Source organism: Oryctolagus cuniculus, chromosome 5 (genome assembly GCF_964237555.1).
Source record: "Oryctolagus cuniculus chromosome 5, mOryCun1.1, whole genome shotgun sequence".
NCBI lineage: Eukaryota > Metazoa > Chordata > Mammalia > Lagomorpha > Leporidae > Oryctolagus > Oryctolagus cuniculus.
Genome location: NC_091436.1, coordinates 75,489,094 through 75,510,564, shown reverse-complemented (window position 1 = coordinate 75,510,564; position 21,471 = coordinate 75,489,094). Strand labels below are relative to the sequence as shown.

Genomic DNA, 21,471 nt, shown 5'->3' with positions numbered 1-21,471 from the left:
GGCCCACTCTCACCCATGTGGTAGACCTGGATGGAGTTCAAAGCTTCTTGCTTCAGTCTAGAAAAGCCATGCCTGTAGTGGCCATTTGGAGAATGAAATAGAGATGATAGATTTCTATCTACATCTGTCTTTTCCTCTTTCTCTGTCACTCTGCCTTTCAAATAAATAAATAAATAAGAAAGAAAGAAAGAAAAAAGAGAGAGAAAGGAGAGACTAAAAGAAAAAGAAAAAGATCATAAGAGGTTGGATCAAACATCATTTTGTAACTTAACACAAAGGGGGTTAAGGGCCATTCATTGTTCCTCTCAGGGTAGACGAGGGTCCATGCAAATCATTCCACTTTGAGTAAACATTAATTCTCTCTGTGTTGATCCTCTTCTCAACCCTATGAAGAATAGCATAAGAACATGATAAGAGCAAGAGCCATACCCCCTCCTGTTTTGTTTGTTTGCTTGATATATTTTTCTTTGTGCTTTTCAGTAAGATTCAAAGGATCTATAGGAGGCCATAACTGCACAATATACATCTCATGATTTGTGCCCTCGGGATTCTTAGTATCCCTGGAATAATTATGATGGCCCAATTTTTCTACACCTCCAGCAGCCATTCAGCCTCTCTACTTGAAGCCCTTTCATATTTCCAAACCACAGCTTATATGGGATTTTGAGTAGTTTCAATAAGAGGATTCACCATCATCATTGCTGAACTCCCCCAAATGCAAGCTTTTAGAAATATAAGGACAATTAATGCCCCTAACATTAAAGCTACACATTTTGAGAGAATTGATTTCTTAAAGAAAATTAATTATGCTTGACTTATACTAATAGGTTACTAACTTTTGGAATACAGGTTCCCGCAAAATGGAATTTAAGGGAAACTACTGGCATGAAACCTGCTTTGTGTGTGAGCATTGCAGACAACCAATAGGAACAAAGCCTTTGATCTCCAAAGAGAGTGGAAATTACTGTGTGCCCTGTTTTGAGAAGGAGTTTGCTCAGTATTGCAACTTTTGTAAGAAGGTAATTATCTACAGAAGATACAACTTGTAGAACCTTCCAAACCATTGCTTTTTAGCTATACCATATATTTGGAATAGATCCATACTATCAGGTCTGCCTTTACACATTTGTGCCAGTTTTGAATTCTAGTATGTCAGAAGCCACTAGCTGTCACAAAAAGGATAGCAATTTATTTTTCTCAACCATAGCATTTCACCCAGAATATGATTTAATATTCCAAACAGCTTACTTGATTTGATATTCTAGCTCCATTCATTGCTTTTATAGAAGATATCATCTGTTCTAGAGGAAGGCACACATTTCTCTTTGAATGCAGAATATTTCTTGGAATACAATTTTTGATCCAGTCAGTGTTAACCACTTCAGAGAAATGTGACTTTGCTTTACAGAATGACAAAGGAAGCCAATTTAAATAGGATGTTTAACTCCTCACATTATGTTCCAGCTAAGCACATATCTTCCTGGCTTGAAGCTATTGTATTTCCAAAGAGTAGATCTGTAGGCTCAAGAGATAACAGTATTATGAGGGAAGTTATATGGACATAAAGCAGAAAGAGAACTAAAAGCTGCAAGTCACTTCACTTCCAGCCCCACCGGATAATGTAGGGCCTTCAAACTTGGTTTTCCATTCAAAACACATTTTCCCACTGGAAAAAAGTTATTCTTTTGAAGTAAACTTTGTCCAATTCTTTTTTATCCACTAAGCTTTTATGTGAAACAGTAGCTCACGCCTGTCATCTTGACGAAGCCTGTCTGTATTTCATAAAATATATATTGATGTTCTTGAAGAAATCTGTGACCTGTGAGCCATCATAAGTTTAAAGCAACACTATAAATTGTGATAAGAAAGCTGAATCATGAAAACACATGGGGATTAGTACAATGGTTTATAAACATTTTTGGTCTATGGATACTTTGGCAGATATCTTAAGACCAATTGTATATTTTCATTTGGGCAAGTGGAAATTTCCTCACCACTTCCTAGAGGTACATGTACAAATACACATGCATGTACAAACACATGTTAAATAATTGTTTACATGTTTGAGCAATACCAGTACTGCATTTAAAGGAACACTAAAACACTTTCCTAAAGTATAATTATTAAATAACATGTGATGATGGCTGATGATTATAATTGATAATGTGATATGATATGAAATCATCTTATACCCAAAGACCTTGATTGCTCTACAAGATACATTTACTTTAAAAATACCTTTATAAATGACATTCAGACTTTATGACCCTGTAATTCACAAAACTCCATTGAATTGAATACCAGAGTCAATGGTAAACATTTAAAACAGATGCTTGAAATAACTTGAGGATATTTATCTCACTGTACTGGGAGACAGCCAAATTTACTGATTTGGGGCATCATTTTTTAAAGATTCAGACTAAAATATTAAAGAGAATTATGGAAATTATCCTAAAGTAATTTACTGGACATGGTACGACGTTTCTTTCAATGATGTAAGGACTCAAGAGGAGAACTCTCTAGTATATCAGTGCTGAGCAGTCTAGGCCAAAGTGCTGGCATTTTCCAGGTTATGGGAGCTTGTAACTACATTTAAAATATCATTTTAAATCATCAAAAACTTATTAATTTTTTTGTGTGTGGTAGAAAGATAATGATATGCCAGATTACTTTCTATTTAATTTTTACAACCACAAGTCCTTTAAGGAATGCTAGATAAAATGTTTTTGTTCAAGATGTTCTATGATAAAAATTTTTTCAATCCAAATCAAATATCAAATATTAAAAGAAAAAGATTAGTAAAAACTATTTGATAACATGCCTTTAGAACACTTTCCCATAGATTTTATTTTGTTACCCTAAAAGTTACTTTCTACTAAAAAGCATGTGACCTCAAACCACAAGTGCCTTGAACTCAAACTCCTCAGGGTTCAATTAGAGTTAAATGTATTCTTCAAAACTTCGTTTGTGATCTACTTAGCACAAAAACATTATTGCCTCTACTTTGCACTAAAAGAAACTTGTTCTAAACCCTAGAATTGATCAGTGGCAAAAAACCAAGCTTAGATATTAGACTTCGTCTTAGCCATCTACCACTTCAGAAGGAATATAATCACACGCAAACTATTTTTAATGTTCCAGAGTTTCTTCTTCCTCATTAAACAGTCTTTGGTGTATATACCAAGTTTTATTTTGCTGTGAATATATTTTTCAAGCTTTTAATCTTTTAAACATTGCCTGCTAATCATTTGACCAAACAAATCAAAGGAATCATGAATTCTGCTGTGCCTGCTGTAAGTCATTTGAAGTCAGTAGGGGGTATTTTAAATTGCTTTACTTCATACACACACCACTATGCTTTTCATTTACTTACTCAGGAGAGTATACTATTTTTCCTCTAAGAAAAATAACCTTTAAATTAACTATGTCTAACTTCCATTTGTTGTAAGGTTAAATATCTTTTTGAATAATTTTGTTAAAAGCTTATATCATTGACAGTGACACATTTTAGTTTGTCAACAATAAGTTGACTTAAATTAGATTCTGCATTGTCTGTATCTTGCTAATTTGAATATGAAGATTATTGGAACCAATTCAGAGATAATGTTATTTCAGTCATTGTAAGACATTTACATCAGCATGTTACCGTTTCCACAGACACTTCAAGAGCTCAATAGCCATGGATTTGAGAGATGGCGTAAGTTAAAAAATAGCTGCAAGAGAAGAATTGCCCCATATTTATCCATCTGGTTCTACATAAAAATTTCTCAGCCTTTTAAACTGATTTAGAAAAGACGCCTATTTTGGGGAGAGCCAAAAATCAAATCTGGTAAAACTCCATCATGTCGGTTTAAGGCTTAACATACAACCAGTGCTCATTATGTTGAGTTCTGAAGCCAGGTACACACAACTTCTCACAGCACTCCATTTGTGCTAGATAGGATATTTGAATTGTGTGCCAAAGATGTTTTCCCCCTAGATACTTATTCATTCAATAATGACTTATTAATTGATAATTCATGCAAGGTAACCTTGACACCCAGCATTGTATTAATGTTAAACACACAGGTTGTGGAGTTAGATTGCACAGGTTTGAATGCTGGCTCTTTGAGGCTACAGCAAGTAACAATGACTTTAATCCTAAGTAGTTATTCATCTCTAAAGGGGCAGCCCTAAGCATCAATTGTAAACATAGAATAGAGTGCTTTGAATTGTGGTGGCTCCCATGGTCATTTCCTATTTTATGGTTCTTTGGCAGGTGATAACTTCGGGTGGGATAACTTTTCGTGACCAACTGTGGCATAGAGAGTGTTTTCTGTGTAGTGGCTGCCGGAAAGAGCTCTGTGAAGAAGAGTTTATGTCTAGAGATGATTATCCGTTCTGCTTGGACTGCTACACTCATCTTTATGCCAAAAGATGTGCTGCCTGCACCAAACCCATTACTGGTAAGTTCTTCAGTCCAGTATGGTCCTAACACAAGACCGCTATGATTTTGTAAAATACTCTCCGGTTGATTTAAGAAATCCAAGTGGAAAAAAGAGGAATCTTTGGTTTACATTTCCTTTTGAGGTAAATACAAATGACTACCCATCTATAAATGTAAATATTTCATAAACTTCTCAGGGAAAGGGTAGCTATATTCTGTGAAGAATTAAATATTAAACCTAATGGTACAGAATCTATAAAGTTGATAGTTTAAGAAAAGAGCACAAAATGAGTTCAGATCAGAGAAAACCTTAACAAGAAAGCCTAATCTAAGCCTTATTTAAAGATTTGGGTGGAAGCTGGTGTTTAGCACACTAGCCACTTGGGATACTTGCATCTCAACCTGGAGTGCCTGTCTTTCCTTCTGATTCCGGCTTCCTGTTAATGCATACCCTTGGAGGCAGCAAGTGGTGGCTCAACTACTTTGGTCCTTGCCCGCTACAGAGGAGACCTGGACTGAATTCTTAGCTCCTGGCTCAGTCTGGCCCAGTCCCAGGTGTTGTGGGCATTTGGGAGAATAGAACAGAAGATGGGAGATCTTCCTCTGTTTTTGTCTGTCAGCCTTTCAATTGAAATGAAAAAAATAAAAAGGATTTGAGTAGATGGACAGGGAACTAATAAACCAGATTCCTGTTGAATTCCAAACAAGGGCCAAGTCAACATAAAATATAAAAGTTTTTTTTTTTTATTTTTTTTTTGACAGGCAGAGTGGACAGTGAGAGAGAGAGACAGAGAGAAAGGTCTTCCTTTGCCGTTGGTTCACCCTCCAATGGCCACCGCGGCCGGCGCGCTGCGGCCGGCGCACCGCGCTGATCCGATGGCAGGAGCCAGGAGCCAGGTGCTTTTCCTGGTCTCCCATGGGGTGCAGGGCCCAAGCACCTGGGCCATCCTCCACTGCACTCCCTGGCCACAGCAGAGGGCTGGCCTGGAAGAGGGGCAACCGGGACAGAATCCGGCGCCCCAACCGGGACTAGAACCCGGTGTGCCGGCGCCGCTAGGCGGAGGATTAGCCTATTGAGCCGCGGCGCCGGCCCAAAATATAAAAGATTTTAATTAACTGCAAGTATTCTATAAAATATCTGAAGCTGAAATAATTAGGGTAGCATAGGTCAAGAATTAATTGAACTTCATTTAAAGATCTTTCTAACAAAAGAATCATTCTCATTTTTCTCTATTAACTTGTAAAAAGTTTTACTTATGAGTGGATGAAAGAAAACAAGATAACATTCTATTGAGAGACAAAATACTTAGGACATGATTTGAAAATAACACAAGTGGTATATTGATCCATATTAAATAGGTTTTCCAGGTGTAACACAATGCATTACATTTCCCTCTGGGAAACTCTGAAGTACTATCTCTATGGTAAAAGAACTGAAGCCAGCCAGACACCTGAGAAATGCAGCAGCTACACTTTCAATTTGCAGACTTCGTTAATAACGTGAAAGAACTCTATTTCTTTCAACATTCCTGATACCCTTTGTTCATATTGCATTTTTAGTTCAACTTATGTAACACAGAATTATACATTATTTTAGCCCTTTCCTCCTCCTTCATCTTCAAATAAATAACAAAATGAAAGTTGAATCTTATTGCACCTTCCAATGAAAGAGACATCCCACTTTGGCAGATTTTCACTGACTTACGTAAGGAGGGAGGGTGGGAGGCATTCACCCATAAAAGCAAGTCCCCACTTGTCATAGAAGGGCACCACGTTTGTTAGAATATCACAATTGCCCACCAGTTGTCCCTGGCCAGCCAGCAGGTTATGTTTGGCTCACACATTTTTTAACCAATGTTGAAACCCATTGCTGATGCTGTGGCCCGGGAAGGCAGTGGAGGATGGCCCCAGTCCTTGGGCCCTGCACCCGCTTTGGAGAATAGGAGGAGGCACCTGGCTCCTGGCTTCGGATTGGTGCAGCACCAGCCGTAGCGGCCATTTGGGGGGTGAACCAGCAGATGGAAGACCTCTCTCTCTCTGTCTCTCTCTCTCTCACTGTCTAACTCTGTCAAAAATAAAAATAAAAAAATAAAAACTTATTGCTGAAGCAAAAAGTAATGAAGAGTTTGCCATGGGTGAGCCAGTTGCATCCATGTTCCCCAAAAAGAGAAATCATCATGTGGAACTCAGAGGCTGCCCTGTCGTGTGAGGCATACTCTCTCTTCTCCATACCCTGTCCCTGTCACCCAGCTATGTCACCTCCCCAGCACTGTAAGACTTGCATTAGCAGTCTCACCCTTGGGCTCCGGGGCATGTGCTCCTGAAGAGCTGTCTGCTTTTCTGCCTTCCACACAGCCAGCAACTTCTACAGCCAAGGGAACAGGCTACCAGCTCTACTGATTCTAGGTAGACAGCGGGACTTCCTTAGATACAACAGTTACTGGAGCTCCAAATGTCCTTAGTAGAAGCTGTAATCACAGTCAATTTGTTCTTCACTGTTCTAAAACTGGATTATTTAGAGGAATGGGGGTGGTACTTCAATGAGGAAATGAGAAAATTAAACTACTTAACATGGATGTCAAAGTTCTCTGGGGACCCAATTGGCTAATACTGATCTCAGGTACTCACACAGCCCTGAATTTGATGAGTTTTTGTTCTGACCCATCACCATTTCATGTTTCTAAGTGATTTTCCTGATGGATTGTTCCAGATCAATCCGTGATTGACAGGTTCAGACAGAAAAACAATGTTGTTCTACCCAAAACACACAGATGATAAAGAACAAAACATTTACTCAAAAGTAATCCAAATGCAGTATTCTGTATTTAAGTTAGAACAGTCAGACTAAAGGGAATTTTTAATAATTATCTTAATCTTCTTTTTGGCTCTGTGATTGTGACACTAGAGACTGAAATGCCTGCAGAAATTTCTAACTCACTTTAATATTTCTTGATGTGATTGTTAAGTATATAGGTTATGCAGTAGTGCTGACATGAAACTTGAGCTATTTGAATTAATGTACCATGGAAGATTCTGATGTTGCTGCATATTTATCTTCAGAAAGTTAGGCATTCATGCAAACATTATGTCACCTTAAGAAGCTATATGTTCCCAGTCAAAAGATACAAAATTATGGTTAGAAAGGAGGAAAGAGTTCACAAGATCCATTGTATAACATATTGACCATAGTTAATAACAATGTGTTATTATAGAATACTTACAAATTACTAATATTAAATGTTCTCACTACAAAAAAACACAAATAAGGTAGTACTTATATTAAATAGTGTGATATAGCCATGCCACAAATAACATATCTCAAAACATCATTGCACACCATAAATATGAGCAAATTTTGTCTATTAAAATTAATTTTAAAAAGAAGTTAATTGTTAGGATGTTTACAAAATTAAATCTACCTACCAGCCACTAGTCATAATTTTTAAATCCTATCACAATGAGCTTACTTCATTTGAACAAACCCCAGTTGTAACTATAATTTATTTTCCTCCTCCTTGAACATGAATTAACCTCTCAAACTACCTGGGATAAAGTAAGCTGCTTGGTGTAATGGAAATTGCTCTGGACCGGGCATGAAAACCTTACTCTTCTCTTGGCCTCTGACTCCTGTGTGATCCCAGGGCGATAACTCATCTTTAAAAGTCCTTGTTTGTTTTATTTGCAAAATGAGGAGTTGACCAGGGTCATATTTTAGCTTTCTTCAATCTATGCTTACTTTGAGAAACAGGAGATTCAAATGTTAAAGTTTCTACAGGGGGAAATGCTAATGTCCCTAGCCATGTCCTTTATATATGATGCAGTCAAACTTCATTTTGTGAATTTAACAGCATGGACTTTGAAGCCAGACAGCCTGGAGCTTGAACATCCTATCTGCCATTTACCAACTGAGTGACTTTGGGCAATGGTTGAATTTTCTGTTCAGTTTTTATCAGCAAATATGAGATGCTGCAAATGTCTGCCCTGTGAAGCAAGTTGAGGGTTATATGAGGTAGTACGTATAAACCGCTTAGAATAGTGACTGGCATACTTCACGTGCTCGACAAATGCCAGTTCTTAGTCTGCTGACTTGTTAGAAACAAAATAAAACAGGTACCAGGCACTTTTTTTGCTAGATGATTCTCAAGACTTAAAGGAGTAAACAAGTCCAAATTTAGAATGATTTACAAATATTTCACATACCGGGTCAAGTTTTTCTTAAAGCCCTGCTGTCAGATGCTTCTATTTTATTCTTTCTAAAACTCTAGAATTACTTTTACATTTTCCACTGTACAAAGCCTGCTAATAAAATCAAGGAAAACCCATGAGCATCAAAATGCTAGACATGTAATAATTAGCTTGATGAACAGAGATAATTTTGGGATATATAGAACATCACTCTTGCAGTCAGCTTACTAATGTTTTGAATAATATTAAGGGAATTAACTGATACACTATTGATTTACTCTTATTAGAAAGTGATGTTGATGGCATCATAGATAATCAAGCTATAAATTTAATCAACAAAAGTAGGGATTTGATGCAAATTTTCTGATGAACTACTAAATTATATGTAAAGACATCAGATAAGAATTTTAGAATAGAAACAAATGTTCATTATCATATTCATGGAGATTTTATCTGAAATAGAAAGTTTGTGCTCAGCATTCTAAACAGGGGATTTGGAATTTATTTGTGAATCACCATGTGCACTATTTCAGCCTCACGCCATGAATGATAGACATACCACATTAAGTCCTATCTCTGTGATCACTGGAAAAAACTTCCCAAATGAATGAAGACCCAAGTCCAGGGAATCCAAACCTTTCCCTGACCCTTAAGATCTTTTCTCTTTTTAAACAACTTCTTTAAATTAGTTTCTTGAACTGCACCCCAGAATTATATAGGGGAGCGAGAAGCCAGTTTCACTGAAGACACAAATTCTGTGTTTCTTTTTAGAAATATGATGACTTCAGTGAGGCCCAAGTGAAAGTGGTAAGGGCTAATGAGGCTCTTCTTAGAAACTAGACACCCTCCAGGGGGCAGTGACCAGATTCAGAGATCTTTGTTGCAACCCCAACCTGAAGTTGTCTCTTGCATGCAAATGGCAGTATGACCATAAAACTTACTCTAAATAAATGTAGCATGGAGAAATTAGGCAAAAACAAATAAAACTGAAAGTCATTAGACCATCAGACACTAGGTTACAAAGTGTACATTTATTTCTTTTTATCTTTATTTTGCAGCTAAGAAAATTTTGGATCAAAGAGAAAAGGGACCCATATTTATATCTAGATAGCTCTGATTTCAAAATCTATAACCTCTTCCAATTTCACTATGCTGCACTTCTTTGTCTTAGACAATCCTTATCAGTTTCCAAAAATATGTGGTTTGTATATCTAGATTATATTTACTACAGTAGATTATGACATCATTGGGCTGGGTGTCTGGTTGAGTCATACAGGAGAAACTTTCCTACGGCTAACATGAGCAGTTGGATACAGGAACATGGAATCAGCATTCAACATTGTTTTATTCACTGCTATAACCCCCAGTTCCTAAAAGAGTATGTTATCCAACACTCAACCTATTTTTGGAAAGAACAGATAACTGTTTTTCTCCAATTCCTTCACAGGTCTCAGAGGTGCCAAGTTCATCTGCTTTCAAGACCGCCAGTGGCATAGTGAATGTTTCAACTGTGGAAAGTGTTCCACTTCCTTGGTGGGTGAAGGCTTCCTGACCCAGAACATGGAAATCTTCTGTCGCAAATGTGGCTCTGGGGTGGACACTGACATCTAGATGGAGTCAGCCCTCCTTACCTGAAATCCACTTTGCATTGTTCTCACTAAATCAAGAACTCAGTCAAAGTAGTGTTGTTGACTTATGTTTTAGAAAATATTAATGTAGGGTTTATAGCAGCAGAGTTTTTGTATACATCCTGATTGAAGCATATAATAAGGATGCAAAAAAAGCACAGTCTAGCCGAAATTAATATAAATCAAATCACAAAGGCACCTCTGCTTGCAAAATACTGCACTCTGCTGTTAGTAACATAGGGACATAGTATATCCTGTACCTAGGAACTATAGATGTTATCACTGAAGAATGGTGTTTTCCAAAACTGTAGAGTAAAAAAACACTAAGAGATCAGTTGAGAGGTATATGTGAAACTAATATTTTCATTTATAGCTAGCTAGTTATATATATAATGTGACAGATTGGCTATGAATGACACAACAACAAAATTGATCAGGAAAAATTGATTCACAACCATCACAGTTAAGAATAGTATCATTTTTAGTCATTCTTTTATTGTGCATACATACTGAATTTAGAATTGAGAAATGAAGCTGCAATGTGCCCTCATACACATTACTTACTTCCACAGCTGGTTTGTTCCCATGTTTAATCAATGAAATTTGAGAACTATGGATGCTATGGCTCTTAAACTCTGCCTAGATATTATGGGGATCATTTCTACTTAGGGACAGCCAAAATATCATTTTCAACAAATTCTTTGTTAAATGTGTTTCCAAAGCCCACACTGATTTTTCTAATTTCTTGCAGATTCCATGAAGTAAAAGTCTATTCTTTCAAGTGGAGCTAACTAGGATAATCATTGTGGCCAAAGGCAAAACTTTAAAGTCAATAGATCATTAAATCATCACTTGTGGAAATGAGTTTTAGGGTAGGGATTGAGTGTTGGAACATGACTTTCATCCAGATATCTAAAGGCATAATAGAATGCATAATTAGCTCTGAGCCTCATGCATTGTGCCTACTAAACTTACATAAATGATTAATGGATAGGTATAAAAATGGGCTTCAAAGAGATATACCAATAATAAGAACTAAAAAAGAACAATTCGCTGTTGATAATTCTGGACTTCAGAGCAGCACAATCCATTCATGTGGGCTGCAGGCAAGCCCTGCCCTTTGTTCCTCCACACTTGTGCCATGCATCATAACCCAAGCCAGCCATGCCCTAGACCTTCCATCTGCTGCAGGACCAGAAAGTGAACTTTTAACCCTAAAAAGACACTCCACAAATAAGTTAGTGTTTATTGTTCACAAAATAAATAACAGCCTTAGTGAAGATGCTATCACTCTATGTTTATCTTTATATCAGACACCAATTGATAACTCTACATACCTGCTTCTGGACAATATTTTCATATTATATGGGACAAATGAAAAACAATCTGTACTCTTCATGATCCGTTATCACACTTGGTTTTAGTGCCTCTTGGGTGGAATAGAGGGAGATCAGGAGAAGAAACCCAGATACAGATAACATATTTATAATTGTCTACTTACAGTTTACTAAAAAAAATTAAAGGTTCTGATTAAAATCTAATTGTAGGCTGTGGCTGATTATAATGATTAAAATAGCACCACAGGAAATCCAATTATAATTGTTAGAGAAATAATTTTGGAAATAGTTTAAAAGGCAAGGTCATCCAGGCTATATAGATGATTTGAAAATGACAATTGTGTTTTTGGATTAGCAACGCTAAGGTATTTTCTCATATTCACATTATAAACACAGATAAAACTATTAATATTTTCCTGCATTTTATGAAACTGCACATGTAGAAATAAATCAGCCAGTTGCTCCATGATCTGGAAAATAGTGGTACATTACATACATAGAAAACAAAGCCATTTAAAGGCTGGGTAGATCTCCACACTATGTAACATTTTCTCCATTAACCAATTATAGATAACTGTATAACATGTAGTATTTTCTGAAACAATTGGTAATGTTTAGGCATTTTGCTGTATGTGTGGATGAGTATGCAAAGGATCAGGCTTGCCTTCCGTCTTTACAATTAAAATCAACAGAATCATTTATTATCCTTTGATAAGTGTATATACTTGCATGTATAAGTCATTCTATAATTAGAATTTTGCCTAGCCATCAAACATGTATTGCACATGTGCTATGCCCAAAGCTGGAGCTAACATTGTTGTGGATCTAAGGTGGAGGGAGGTGGATCACAGCACGGAAACGTGGAAGTGCCAGATGCAGAGGTCCTATCTTCAGTTTAGACAAAGCAGCACTGTAGATATAACACACATATTCAAAACAATGAAGAAATAAGACCTTCTTGGACTGGCATATGACGAGACAATAAATATTCATGGAAAGTGGAATTAAATGAAAAGTTTTAAATCCTCACAGTTTTTTCATAAAATGCATTTCCATGAACTTTTTGAAGACCCTTTGTACTCATGGATTTCAAGGTGCTCTTTTTGCATTAAAACAAACAAATCCTACTTTTCACAAACTTTCTGAAGTACACACATACACATAAAGACAAATGTCAAAATCGTATAGTTAATTTCTATGATTTATATGGGAAAGAAAAAAAACTTTCAACAGACCTATTCAAAGACAGAGTGGGCTACCTCAGGAAGCATTGGATTCCCAGTGCTTCAAGGGTGTCATCTGCAGAGGCAAGGCAGTAGCTAGAAGTAAACCCCATATGCTAATAATAACCAGATGGCTTAGAAGTTGCAGACAGACTGTGCCACAGAGCAGGATGAAATGGGAATGCTGAGAGAAAGGGTCAGAGGATGGGAGAATGTTAACTTGTAAGATAAGAGATGCAAGTTTAACAGGCATAGGCAGTTACCAACCAATCTTAAATAGAAGAGTACAAGGATTATCATATTTGAGGAAAATTATGGCAATGATTTCATGTGAAGTAAGGCAAGAATCCAAGATTTAGGCTTGTTACTGCAGTATGGTCAGTGGCTACAGAGGTAAGAACAGAGAACTAACAAGTACTATAGCTCCGGAGCTATATTTTTTATACAGGTGAGTATATAAGCCAACAAGCCAAGATATTTTATGATGTCATGTTAGCAAATCAAGATGAAGAAAAAGCAAGAATTGGTTTCTGTTTCAAGGATAATAGGTAGGATGCCTAGGGTTTGATTTTCAATTAGGAAAATCATAAAAATGTTATATTGGGGCAAATTAGCTCCATGGGTTAATGGAAATGTGATTATGCTACAACCATATGGTCATATTTTACAGTTACCATAACTTTGAAAAGCATTGTGCTGTACACTAAAGTAAAACATTGTGAAAAATGTATTAACACTAATCATAAATGGCCTTGGTTTAAAAAAATCGCTGCAACATTTAATCCTATAAATGAAAAATCAGCACCAAAACGTGGCCGATGTTAGTAACACCATTTTTGAATGTAAGGAAAGCATAATTTTTAATCTGTCAAATTGGTAATACTTCATATTTTAGCTAAGAAAATAGTTATTATAGCATGTCCTGGATATATTCAATTGGGCACACAAATTATTCTTTGAAACATATATAAGTGCATGTCTATTATTGCTCTAATACAACTTTCTTGGATGATTTTACAAATTGTGGTTTCAGAACTTTCTTATGCTGAATAAATTTGTTTCACCTAGTATATATATGGCTTGAATTGTTTTTAAGAGACTTGTTTTTTACACTAACTGTGCAGTAGATAGAACAGATACAGAATAACTTCATAGTGTTCTTACTATTACATAGGGAACCTAAAGACTTTATTTTCTTGTTCTATCCATTTTTACAACACCCATGTTAACTATTTTACCAGATATCATCTCAGGACACTAATAAAATAGTATAATTGAACTTAGTTGTACCCAAACAGAATGATTCTCCTGTTACGCTGGGAGAACCGTTCTCTATGCTCTTTCTTACAGTGATCAAGTTTAAAAAATTTTTAAGTTAGAAGCAACTATTTTATTTCCAATTATTATCTCTGTGATTCTAAAGATATATTCTACCAGAAATATTCCACTTTAATCAGGCTTCCCTGCGTTGACTCAGGTAGTCTTTGCTAATTGCATATTTCTTTTTTCAAAGAATTGTTGAAATTATCAGTGGCCTCAAACTCTCATTCAGTCTATCTAAAGCAAAATTTGTGACTGTAGCACAACTCTTCATGAAACTTCAGGCAATTGACACTGTAGGTAGGCAACACTAATTTCCCTCCAGAATTACTTTAGACATTGAACCTGTGTTCCACAAAAAATTTGGCAGACATTTCTAGCTCATTTTTTAAAAAGACATAACTTTAAAAGATAATGAAATTAATATGGTCATTAAAAGAACATACTTTATGTCTTGGAGTGGATTTTCTTCAATGAAGGAGTCAGAATACCAAATTATAATTGTCAGAATGTTACCTTTATCCTGAACCCCTTCCCCTGGAGCATGAAGTCATTTCAAGAGTCAGATGGGATCTTCACAAAGAAATGTTTGGGAACGTTAAGTTTTTCCAGAGAGATGTAAAGGAGACCTTATCAAAACATGGGGAAAATATGTCACAGAGATCTTTTTGCCCTTACAACATTGCTGAATATAAATTTTGCTGTATAAACCTGATATATAGATACCAAAGAGAAAGGATATGAGAAGTTTCCATCTGAACCATCTAAGTCAAATGAACATAGAAATGATTCCATCTTGTCAATCATCCGTGCAACTTCTTAGATTGTCCCAAAAATTCATCGACCAGTGAGAACTAGAGAAATTTATTATCAGAATTACAGCCATTCTGACTTTTCCTGACTAACACACAAGCTTTAGGACCAGATACTCTGTTGAATAGAGAGGTAGAAGAGTTCTTTCTAAAACTAGAAATAAAAAAAGGAAACAGAACAAATGCATGCTCAAAGTTTAGTCTAAGAAGAACTAACAGAGTTTATGTGTGTTTTTTGAGTGAGTAGATTGGCTTTCTCAGTAGTTGAGAAAGGGAATAGCTCACTGTGATAGAATTATGACCCATGTCACAGAGGAGCAAGCAGTATTTGGGTCAAATATTTTCCCACGAATGGTTATAAACTTATGGAGTGGATGTCCATAAAGGGTTCTTTCAATGAGGAACATTAATGAGCTCAACAGATATCCATCCAATGACTCAAACAGTGACATTAAGTGCTGTTCCCACCACACACAAAAACAAAAATCAAGTCTGATATTTATGGAAATCCACACACTGAATCCCCAGGGCTTATTCTTCTTCAAACAATTGAAAGCTTATCCCTTGTCTCTGCAGCAATTGATGAGGCCGTTTATCTGAAAATCATCTCAAGCTCTCAAACAGGATATAAATTAGGGAGTATGGACAGAGAAGAAATGGAGAAAAATGAGAGCTGCAATTTAAAAAACAACTGGCATTCTCAAGAAAATAGCGCAATTTAATTTTTTAAAACTTTCATTTACCTATATAATTAAAATTTTTAAAAGCCACAAGGAATCCACAGGAAGAAAAATATATGGAGAAAAAGAGTTTTTGCAAAAATCTGGACTTGACAACTACAAATCAATGATAACTGTGCAGTCACCAAAGTCAATGAGCTCTTCTTATTCAACTTTCTGTGATTTACTTGCTATTGTTGAGCCCACTTTGTTCCTTCAATTTCTTCTAATGGCATCCATGACACCAATCTCCCCCATAGCTCCTAAATCTCTTCCTCCCTCACTGGTCCATCATCCACTATGAACTTCTTCAGAACAGATATTCCTAACTATCGTCAAACTTCTTTTTCTGTATTTTCTCTGTTGGTGAGCTCATCTAATTTCATTATTGCAACAACTCTTTCTGTGTAACGAAGTTCAAAATCTATATTCCCTGCCTTGCATTCTGTTCTGAGTCCCAGATCCAACTTTCTTACTGCCTTTTGGGTATTTGCAGTTCAATGTCACAAATTTAATAATGACTTATTATTTGCCTACAAATTCCACTTATCTTACTATGTTCCAAATCTTAGTTAATGCCTTGTCAGAGTTTTTTTTGTAAAAAAAACTTATGGACTGACATTAAGTGCTGTTCCTACCACACACACACACACACACACACAAAATCAAGTCCGATATTTATGGAAATCCACACACTTAATCCCCAGGTGGAGTTACAGAGAGAGAAAGAGAGATCTTCCATCCACTCATTCACTCTCCAAATGGCCGCAATCGCAAGAATAAGCCAGGCAGAAGCCAGGAGGCAGGAACTCCATCCAGGTCTCCCAAGTGGGGCAGGCACTCAAGTGTTTGTGTAATCTTCCACTTCTTTCCCAGGCGCATTAGTAGGAAGCAGTAGTGGAGCAGCTGGAACGAGTTCTCATATGAGATATCATCACTGCAGGTTGTATCTTAATCCACTGAAGCACAATGCCAGTCCTTGGTTAGAGCTTTCAGATTTCAAGTTTTGGGCACATAAAAGTTAATCATTAGGGACATGCAAATCAGATAGCCTTTCTTAAGACTAGAGAGGCTATTAAAGAGGTGGAGAAACAAGAATGTTCAAATGCTGCTTACCAGCATTTGATTCAGTCATTTTGAAACACAGTTTGACAGTTTCTCAAAATGCTAAATATAAAATTCCCTTAAACCCCCGCAGCTCCACTTCTACTTATCTGCCAAAGAGAAATGAAAATTTATATCCACACAGTGGTTCACTAAACCAGAACAACTCAAGTGTCCAATTGATGGATGGATAGACAAGTAGAGTATAGTCAAAGAATGGAATATTATTTAACCACGGAAGGAATGAAGTACTAATAATGCTGCAACATAGATGAACTTTGAAAATATTATGCTAAGTGAAAAAAGCTGGACAAAAGATCTTATTTTGTATATGATTCTAGGCATTAAAAGTGTCCAGAAAAGGCAAATTTAAAGTGGTTTTATGGGACTACAGGTAGGAATGGCCCTTAAATATACATGGACATGAGGAATTTTGGAAGAGACAGAAATTTTGTTATTGCTCTTGTTTTGTGTTATAGAGATAGCCATAGTAGCAAAGTTTAATGAAGAGAAATAATGAACATCTGTCACCTGACTCACCAGGTGGGCATCTTGGAAAGCACTGAGAGCCCAGGCTACATTCAGACTGGAGTTTCTGCAAATGTGGGTATGGGCCCTGTGTTTCTCTCCTCCTATACTGTTTCTGGGATAGTGCTGGGTAGAGTGCTTTTTTGGGTATGAAATTCCTCGCAGAGCCCCTTTATTGAAGGACAAATGTGATTCCCTAAGCTACTCCAAGGGAGAGGGCTGGAACCCACCCAACCAGGTTGTTGAATAATGGCAAGACTTTTAATATGTAAATGCTGATTTGTTACTACAATTCTTCCCTCATTCAACCACACCAAAGACCCAGCCAATAAACTTACTGAACAAGAGCTATACTTTTGATATATAAATGCTGGCTTCCTTCTACATTCTTCTACATTCTATTGCACAGAAATTCCCATTTTTCTTCAGCCCCTTGCACACATACAGGCTCACATTACCTAGTCACCTTAACATTCTCCCTCAAGAGAAGTAGCTCACAGTCTTATGGTAACATGATAAATACCCATCTTCTGTATTTTCTTCAGAGCTCCAATAGAAGCATAGGGCTGGTTAGGAGTATTCTCTTGCTGCCTGTCCTATGGTGTTAGGAGGTAGCCTGGGAAATGATTGTCCAGAGAACTGGTCATATAATCAGAGAGATAGACTGAATGCCCTGTTTCATGAGTATCTGAAGCTGAACAGCTTACACTCTGTTAGAAACAAAATGGACAGGATGTTAAAAAAACACATGGTCCAAAGACAAGCATTAAAAGTATGGAAACTATAGGCCCAAGAAAGGACAATGGCCAGGATTTTCATTTCCAGATGCTAGGCCAAATATTCCAGCCTTGTTCATCCTGGTTCTGGAATTCTCCAGCCTTACCCAAGAAATGATTAATACAGTTTTGCACCATCCGGTTTGATTGACAAACACCACCCAAAAAACATTTTAGGAGCAAGACATGGTTCCCCCTGGGCAACAGTTAGCGTGTCTAACTGCCTACCTATTCTGAAGGACTGGGTTTAGTAACTCTAGAGAAGGGGCCCCAGTCATGTCAGTCTTAAACTGGGCAAAGGTTCTGCTTTGTTCATTCCCAAAGGAGGGGGCCCTACTCCAGCTTGCTCTTGAGAGCCTGATACAGAGCCTGACAAAGGAGTTTTGCTATTTTCCTGCAGTTAAAGATCCAAAAACTCTTATCCCAGAAATGCCTAGAACTGTCTTGAGGTTAAAGGAGCAATAACTTGCTGCATGGCCTGTTTCCTCTCTCAGGCCAGTCTTCATTCCCTGGGGGGGTGAGGAGGAACACTAAATAGATTACTTTATGCCAGACTGGTTGTGCTTTTTTTTTTTTTTTTTTTTTTTTTGTATATCTGGCAGCTACATTCCGTTGGGAAGTTAAGCATGCTTGTCAAATGCTCAAAACTGGAGTTTTAGATGGGGCAACTGATAAGCCAATAATCTACATGCTGGATTATTTTTGTACCCCTCAAGAGATAGGTCCTTTAAGTCCTCCACAAGGGGCCTGTCCAAATAGGTGAGAACTGTCTATAAATCCTTACATGCAGTATTATCTGGGTGAGCTGTTACTTTACACCCTGTTTGGTAATCCATTTAAAGGCAAATAGGGACTGTCAGGAGGAGTGCTTAGGTCTAATAATAATCAGGTGGGCATTAAGACCTAGCTTATCTAGCTTTTCATATGGAGTACTGGAAGAGATGTTACAAGGGAGGTGGAACTTCCTTAGGGAAGGCACCCCAGTTGGCTCCCATTGTCTGACTGGACTTGGAGGAGGGTTGGCCCACATAGGAAGTTAGTACAGAATAGGTGTTATCTGTAAAAGGAAACTTACTCTCCTACCTGAATGTCACCGACCCTAGGCTGTCCCCTCAATAATGATGGTACTTTAAAAACTGGGAGGAACAAATTTCTCTTTTAGCTTAGGGCCAACAGGGTCTGCAGCTTCAACCTGGGCACCAGTCCTTCCACCCGTGGGCAGTGACCCAGCTCTTGGCAGAGCTGACAGAGCTCTTCAGAGGCTGGCTTCTGTCCCGACTGCTGTTTGCCGAATGGCCCGGCTTTCCAGTTTGAAACAGGTGTTATCTGGGGGTGGACTGGCCTTGTTGAGTCTCCTTGACTGTAGATCACCAAGTAAAGCAGACATTAATTGGCCTATTACCTATCCTTACATCACCCCTGCTGCCTAACCCACTCCTCCTCCTCCTGGTCTCTGTTAGACTGCAGAGACAAATTTTAGGAGGTCAGCCAGGGGGATACTCAGTCTCTTCTTCAGTTATTGAAGTTTCTTTCTAGTATCAGGGATGTTCTGAGATTGGAATCGATAACCACACGCATGCTCTGACTCCTGTTTCTCCCTGTGAGTTAAGACAGAGCCTATGAAAAGAAATATGTCCTTTCAGGTATGATCAAGCAGGGTGATCACCTTATACAATCTGTTTTTCAATTTTGAGGTCAAGAAATGGAAATATTTTTAAATGATTCTGTTGATAGATGCTCCACTTGTTAAAATTACCAAATAATTGAATTATATACTTCAAATAAGTGAACTACATATGTAAACTACATGTCATTTTTGAAAATTTCTTCTGGGTTTCATGCTGTTTTCTCTGCTTAGGATTCTCTTGCTTTAACCTGCCTGTCAAAATTTTAATAAACCTTGGGAGCCCAGATCAAAGTTACCTCCCATGTGAAGGCTTTACTAATATCCCTCAGCAAAATCTAATCATTTTCTTCAACTTCTTTCACAATTCCAAGAAGAGCTTCAACAACCTGGTGTGAGAAGCAGCTTAGTTAAAAGATGATCTTTGAAGCCAGGAAAACATGCTTGTTGTGTGATATTTGGTAAAGTTATTGAACTCTCTGAGCCTTGGTTTTCTGAGTTTTAATTGTGACACCATAAGATAAATCTCAGAAAGCTGCTGTGAATGTAAAATAAAATGTATGCAAACTGCTTCACATCTACTTATCATGTATCCAACATATTTTTTAAAGATTTATTTATTTATTTGCAGACACTATTCTTGTTTATGTGATCCCTTTGGTTCTTAGTCCTATCATTACGATCAATTGTGAACAGAAATTGATCACTGGGACTAGTGAGATGGCATTGGTACATGCCACCTCAAGGGGATTGAATGATCACATAAACAGAATAGTGTCTGCAAATACTAGCTGATAGAATAAAAAAGGGAGAGAATGATCCAACATGGGAAGTGAGATACACAGCAGGCCCATAGAATGGCAAATGCCCTAACAGCACTCTGGCCTCATAACCAGCCCTTAAGGCATGCGGATCCGGCTGAAATGCCCATGAGAGTATTTCAGGCATGGAAAGCCAAGACACTCTGGGGGAAAAAAAAAACCTAAATGAAAGATCTCCACGAGTGAGATCCCAGTGGAAAGAATGGGTCATCAAAGAAGGAGGTACCTTTCTCTGAAGGGAGGAGAGAACTTCCACTTTGACCAGGGCCTTGTCTAAATATGATCATAGTCAGTGAACTCAGGGGCTGCCATAGCCTTGGCAACTCATGACAAGAGCCTAGGGTGATTACTCGTGCCATGAACAAGAGTGTCAATTTGTTAAGTCAACAATAGGAGTCACTGTGCACTTACTCCTCATGTAGGATCTTTGTCCTTAGTGTGCTGTACATTGAGATTTAATGCTATAACTAGTACTCAAACAGTATTTTTCACTTTATGTTTCTGTGTGGGAGCAAACTGTTGAAATCTTTACTTAATGTATGCTAAACTGATCTTCTGTATATAAAGAGAATTGAAAATGAATCTTGATGTGAATGGAAGGGGAGAGGGAGTGGGAAAGGGGAGGGTTGCGGGTTGGAGGGACGTTATGGGGGGGAAGCCATTGTAATCAATATTCTGTACTTTGGAAATTCATATTCATTAAATAAAAGTTAAAAAAAGAGATTTATTTATTTATTTGAAAGGCAGAGTTACAGAGATGCAGAGGCAGAGTGAGAGGTCTTCCATCTGCTAATTCACTCCCCAGATGGCCACAACAGCTGGAGTGCTGATCTGAAGCCAGGAGCTTCTTCTGGGCCTCCCATGTGGGTGCAGAGGCCTAAGAACTTGGGCCATCGTCTACTGCTTTCCCAGGCCATAGCAGAGAGCTAGATGAGAAGTGGAGCAGCCGGGACTCGAAGTGGCACTCG

At 37.6% G+C, this 21,471-nt stretch overlaps 1 protein-coding gene across 11 annotated transcripts in view; it reads left to right on the top strand.

The window, feature by feature from the left end:
* Positions 1–13,869, top strand: part of FHL5 (four and a half LIM domains 5) — a 57,730-nt gene extending 43,861 nt beyond the window's left edge. For all 11 annotated transcript variants that reach the window (XM_070074634.1, XM_002714592.5, XM_008263234.4 and 8 more), the window contains 3 exons: positions 850–1,019; positions 4,259–4,445; positions 10,059–13,869. In XM_070074634.1, coding sequence (XP_069930735.1) covers positions 850–1,019; positions 4,259–4,445; positions 10,059–10,222 — 521 coding nt within the window. In that variant the 3' untranslated portion in view covers positions 10,223–13,869. The remainder of the gene's footprint in view (positions 1–849; positions 1,020–4,258; positions 4,446–10,058) is intronic.
* The last annotated feature ends 7,602 nt before the right edge of the window (positions 13,870–21,471 follow it).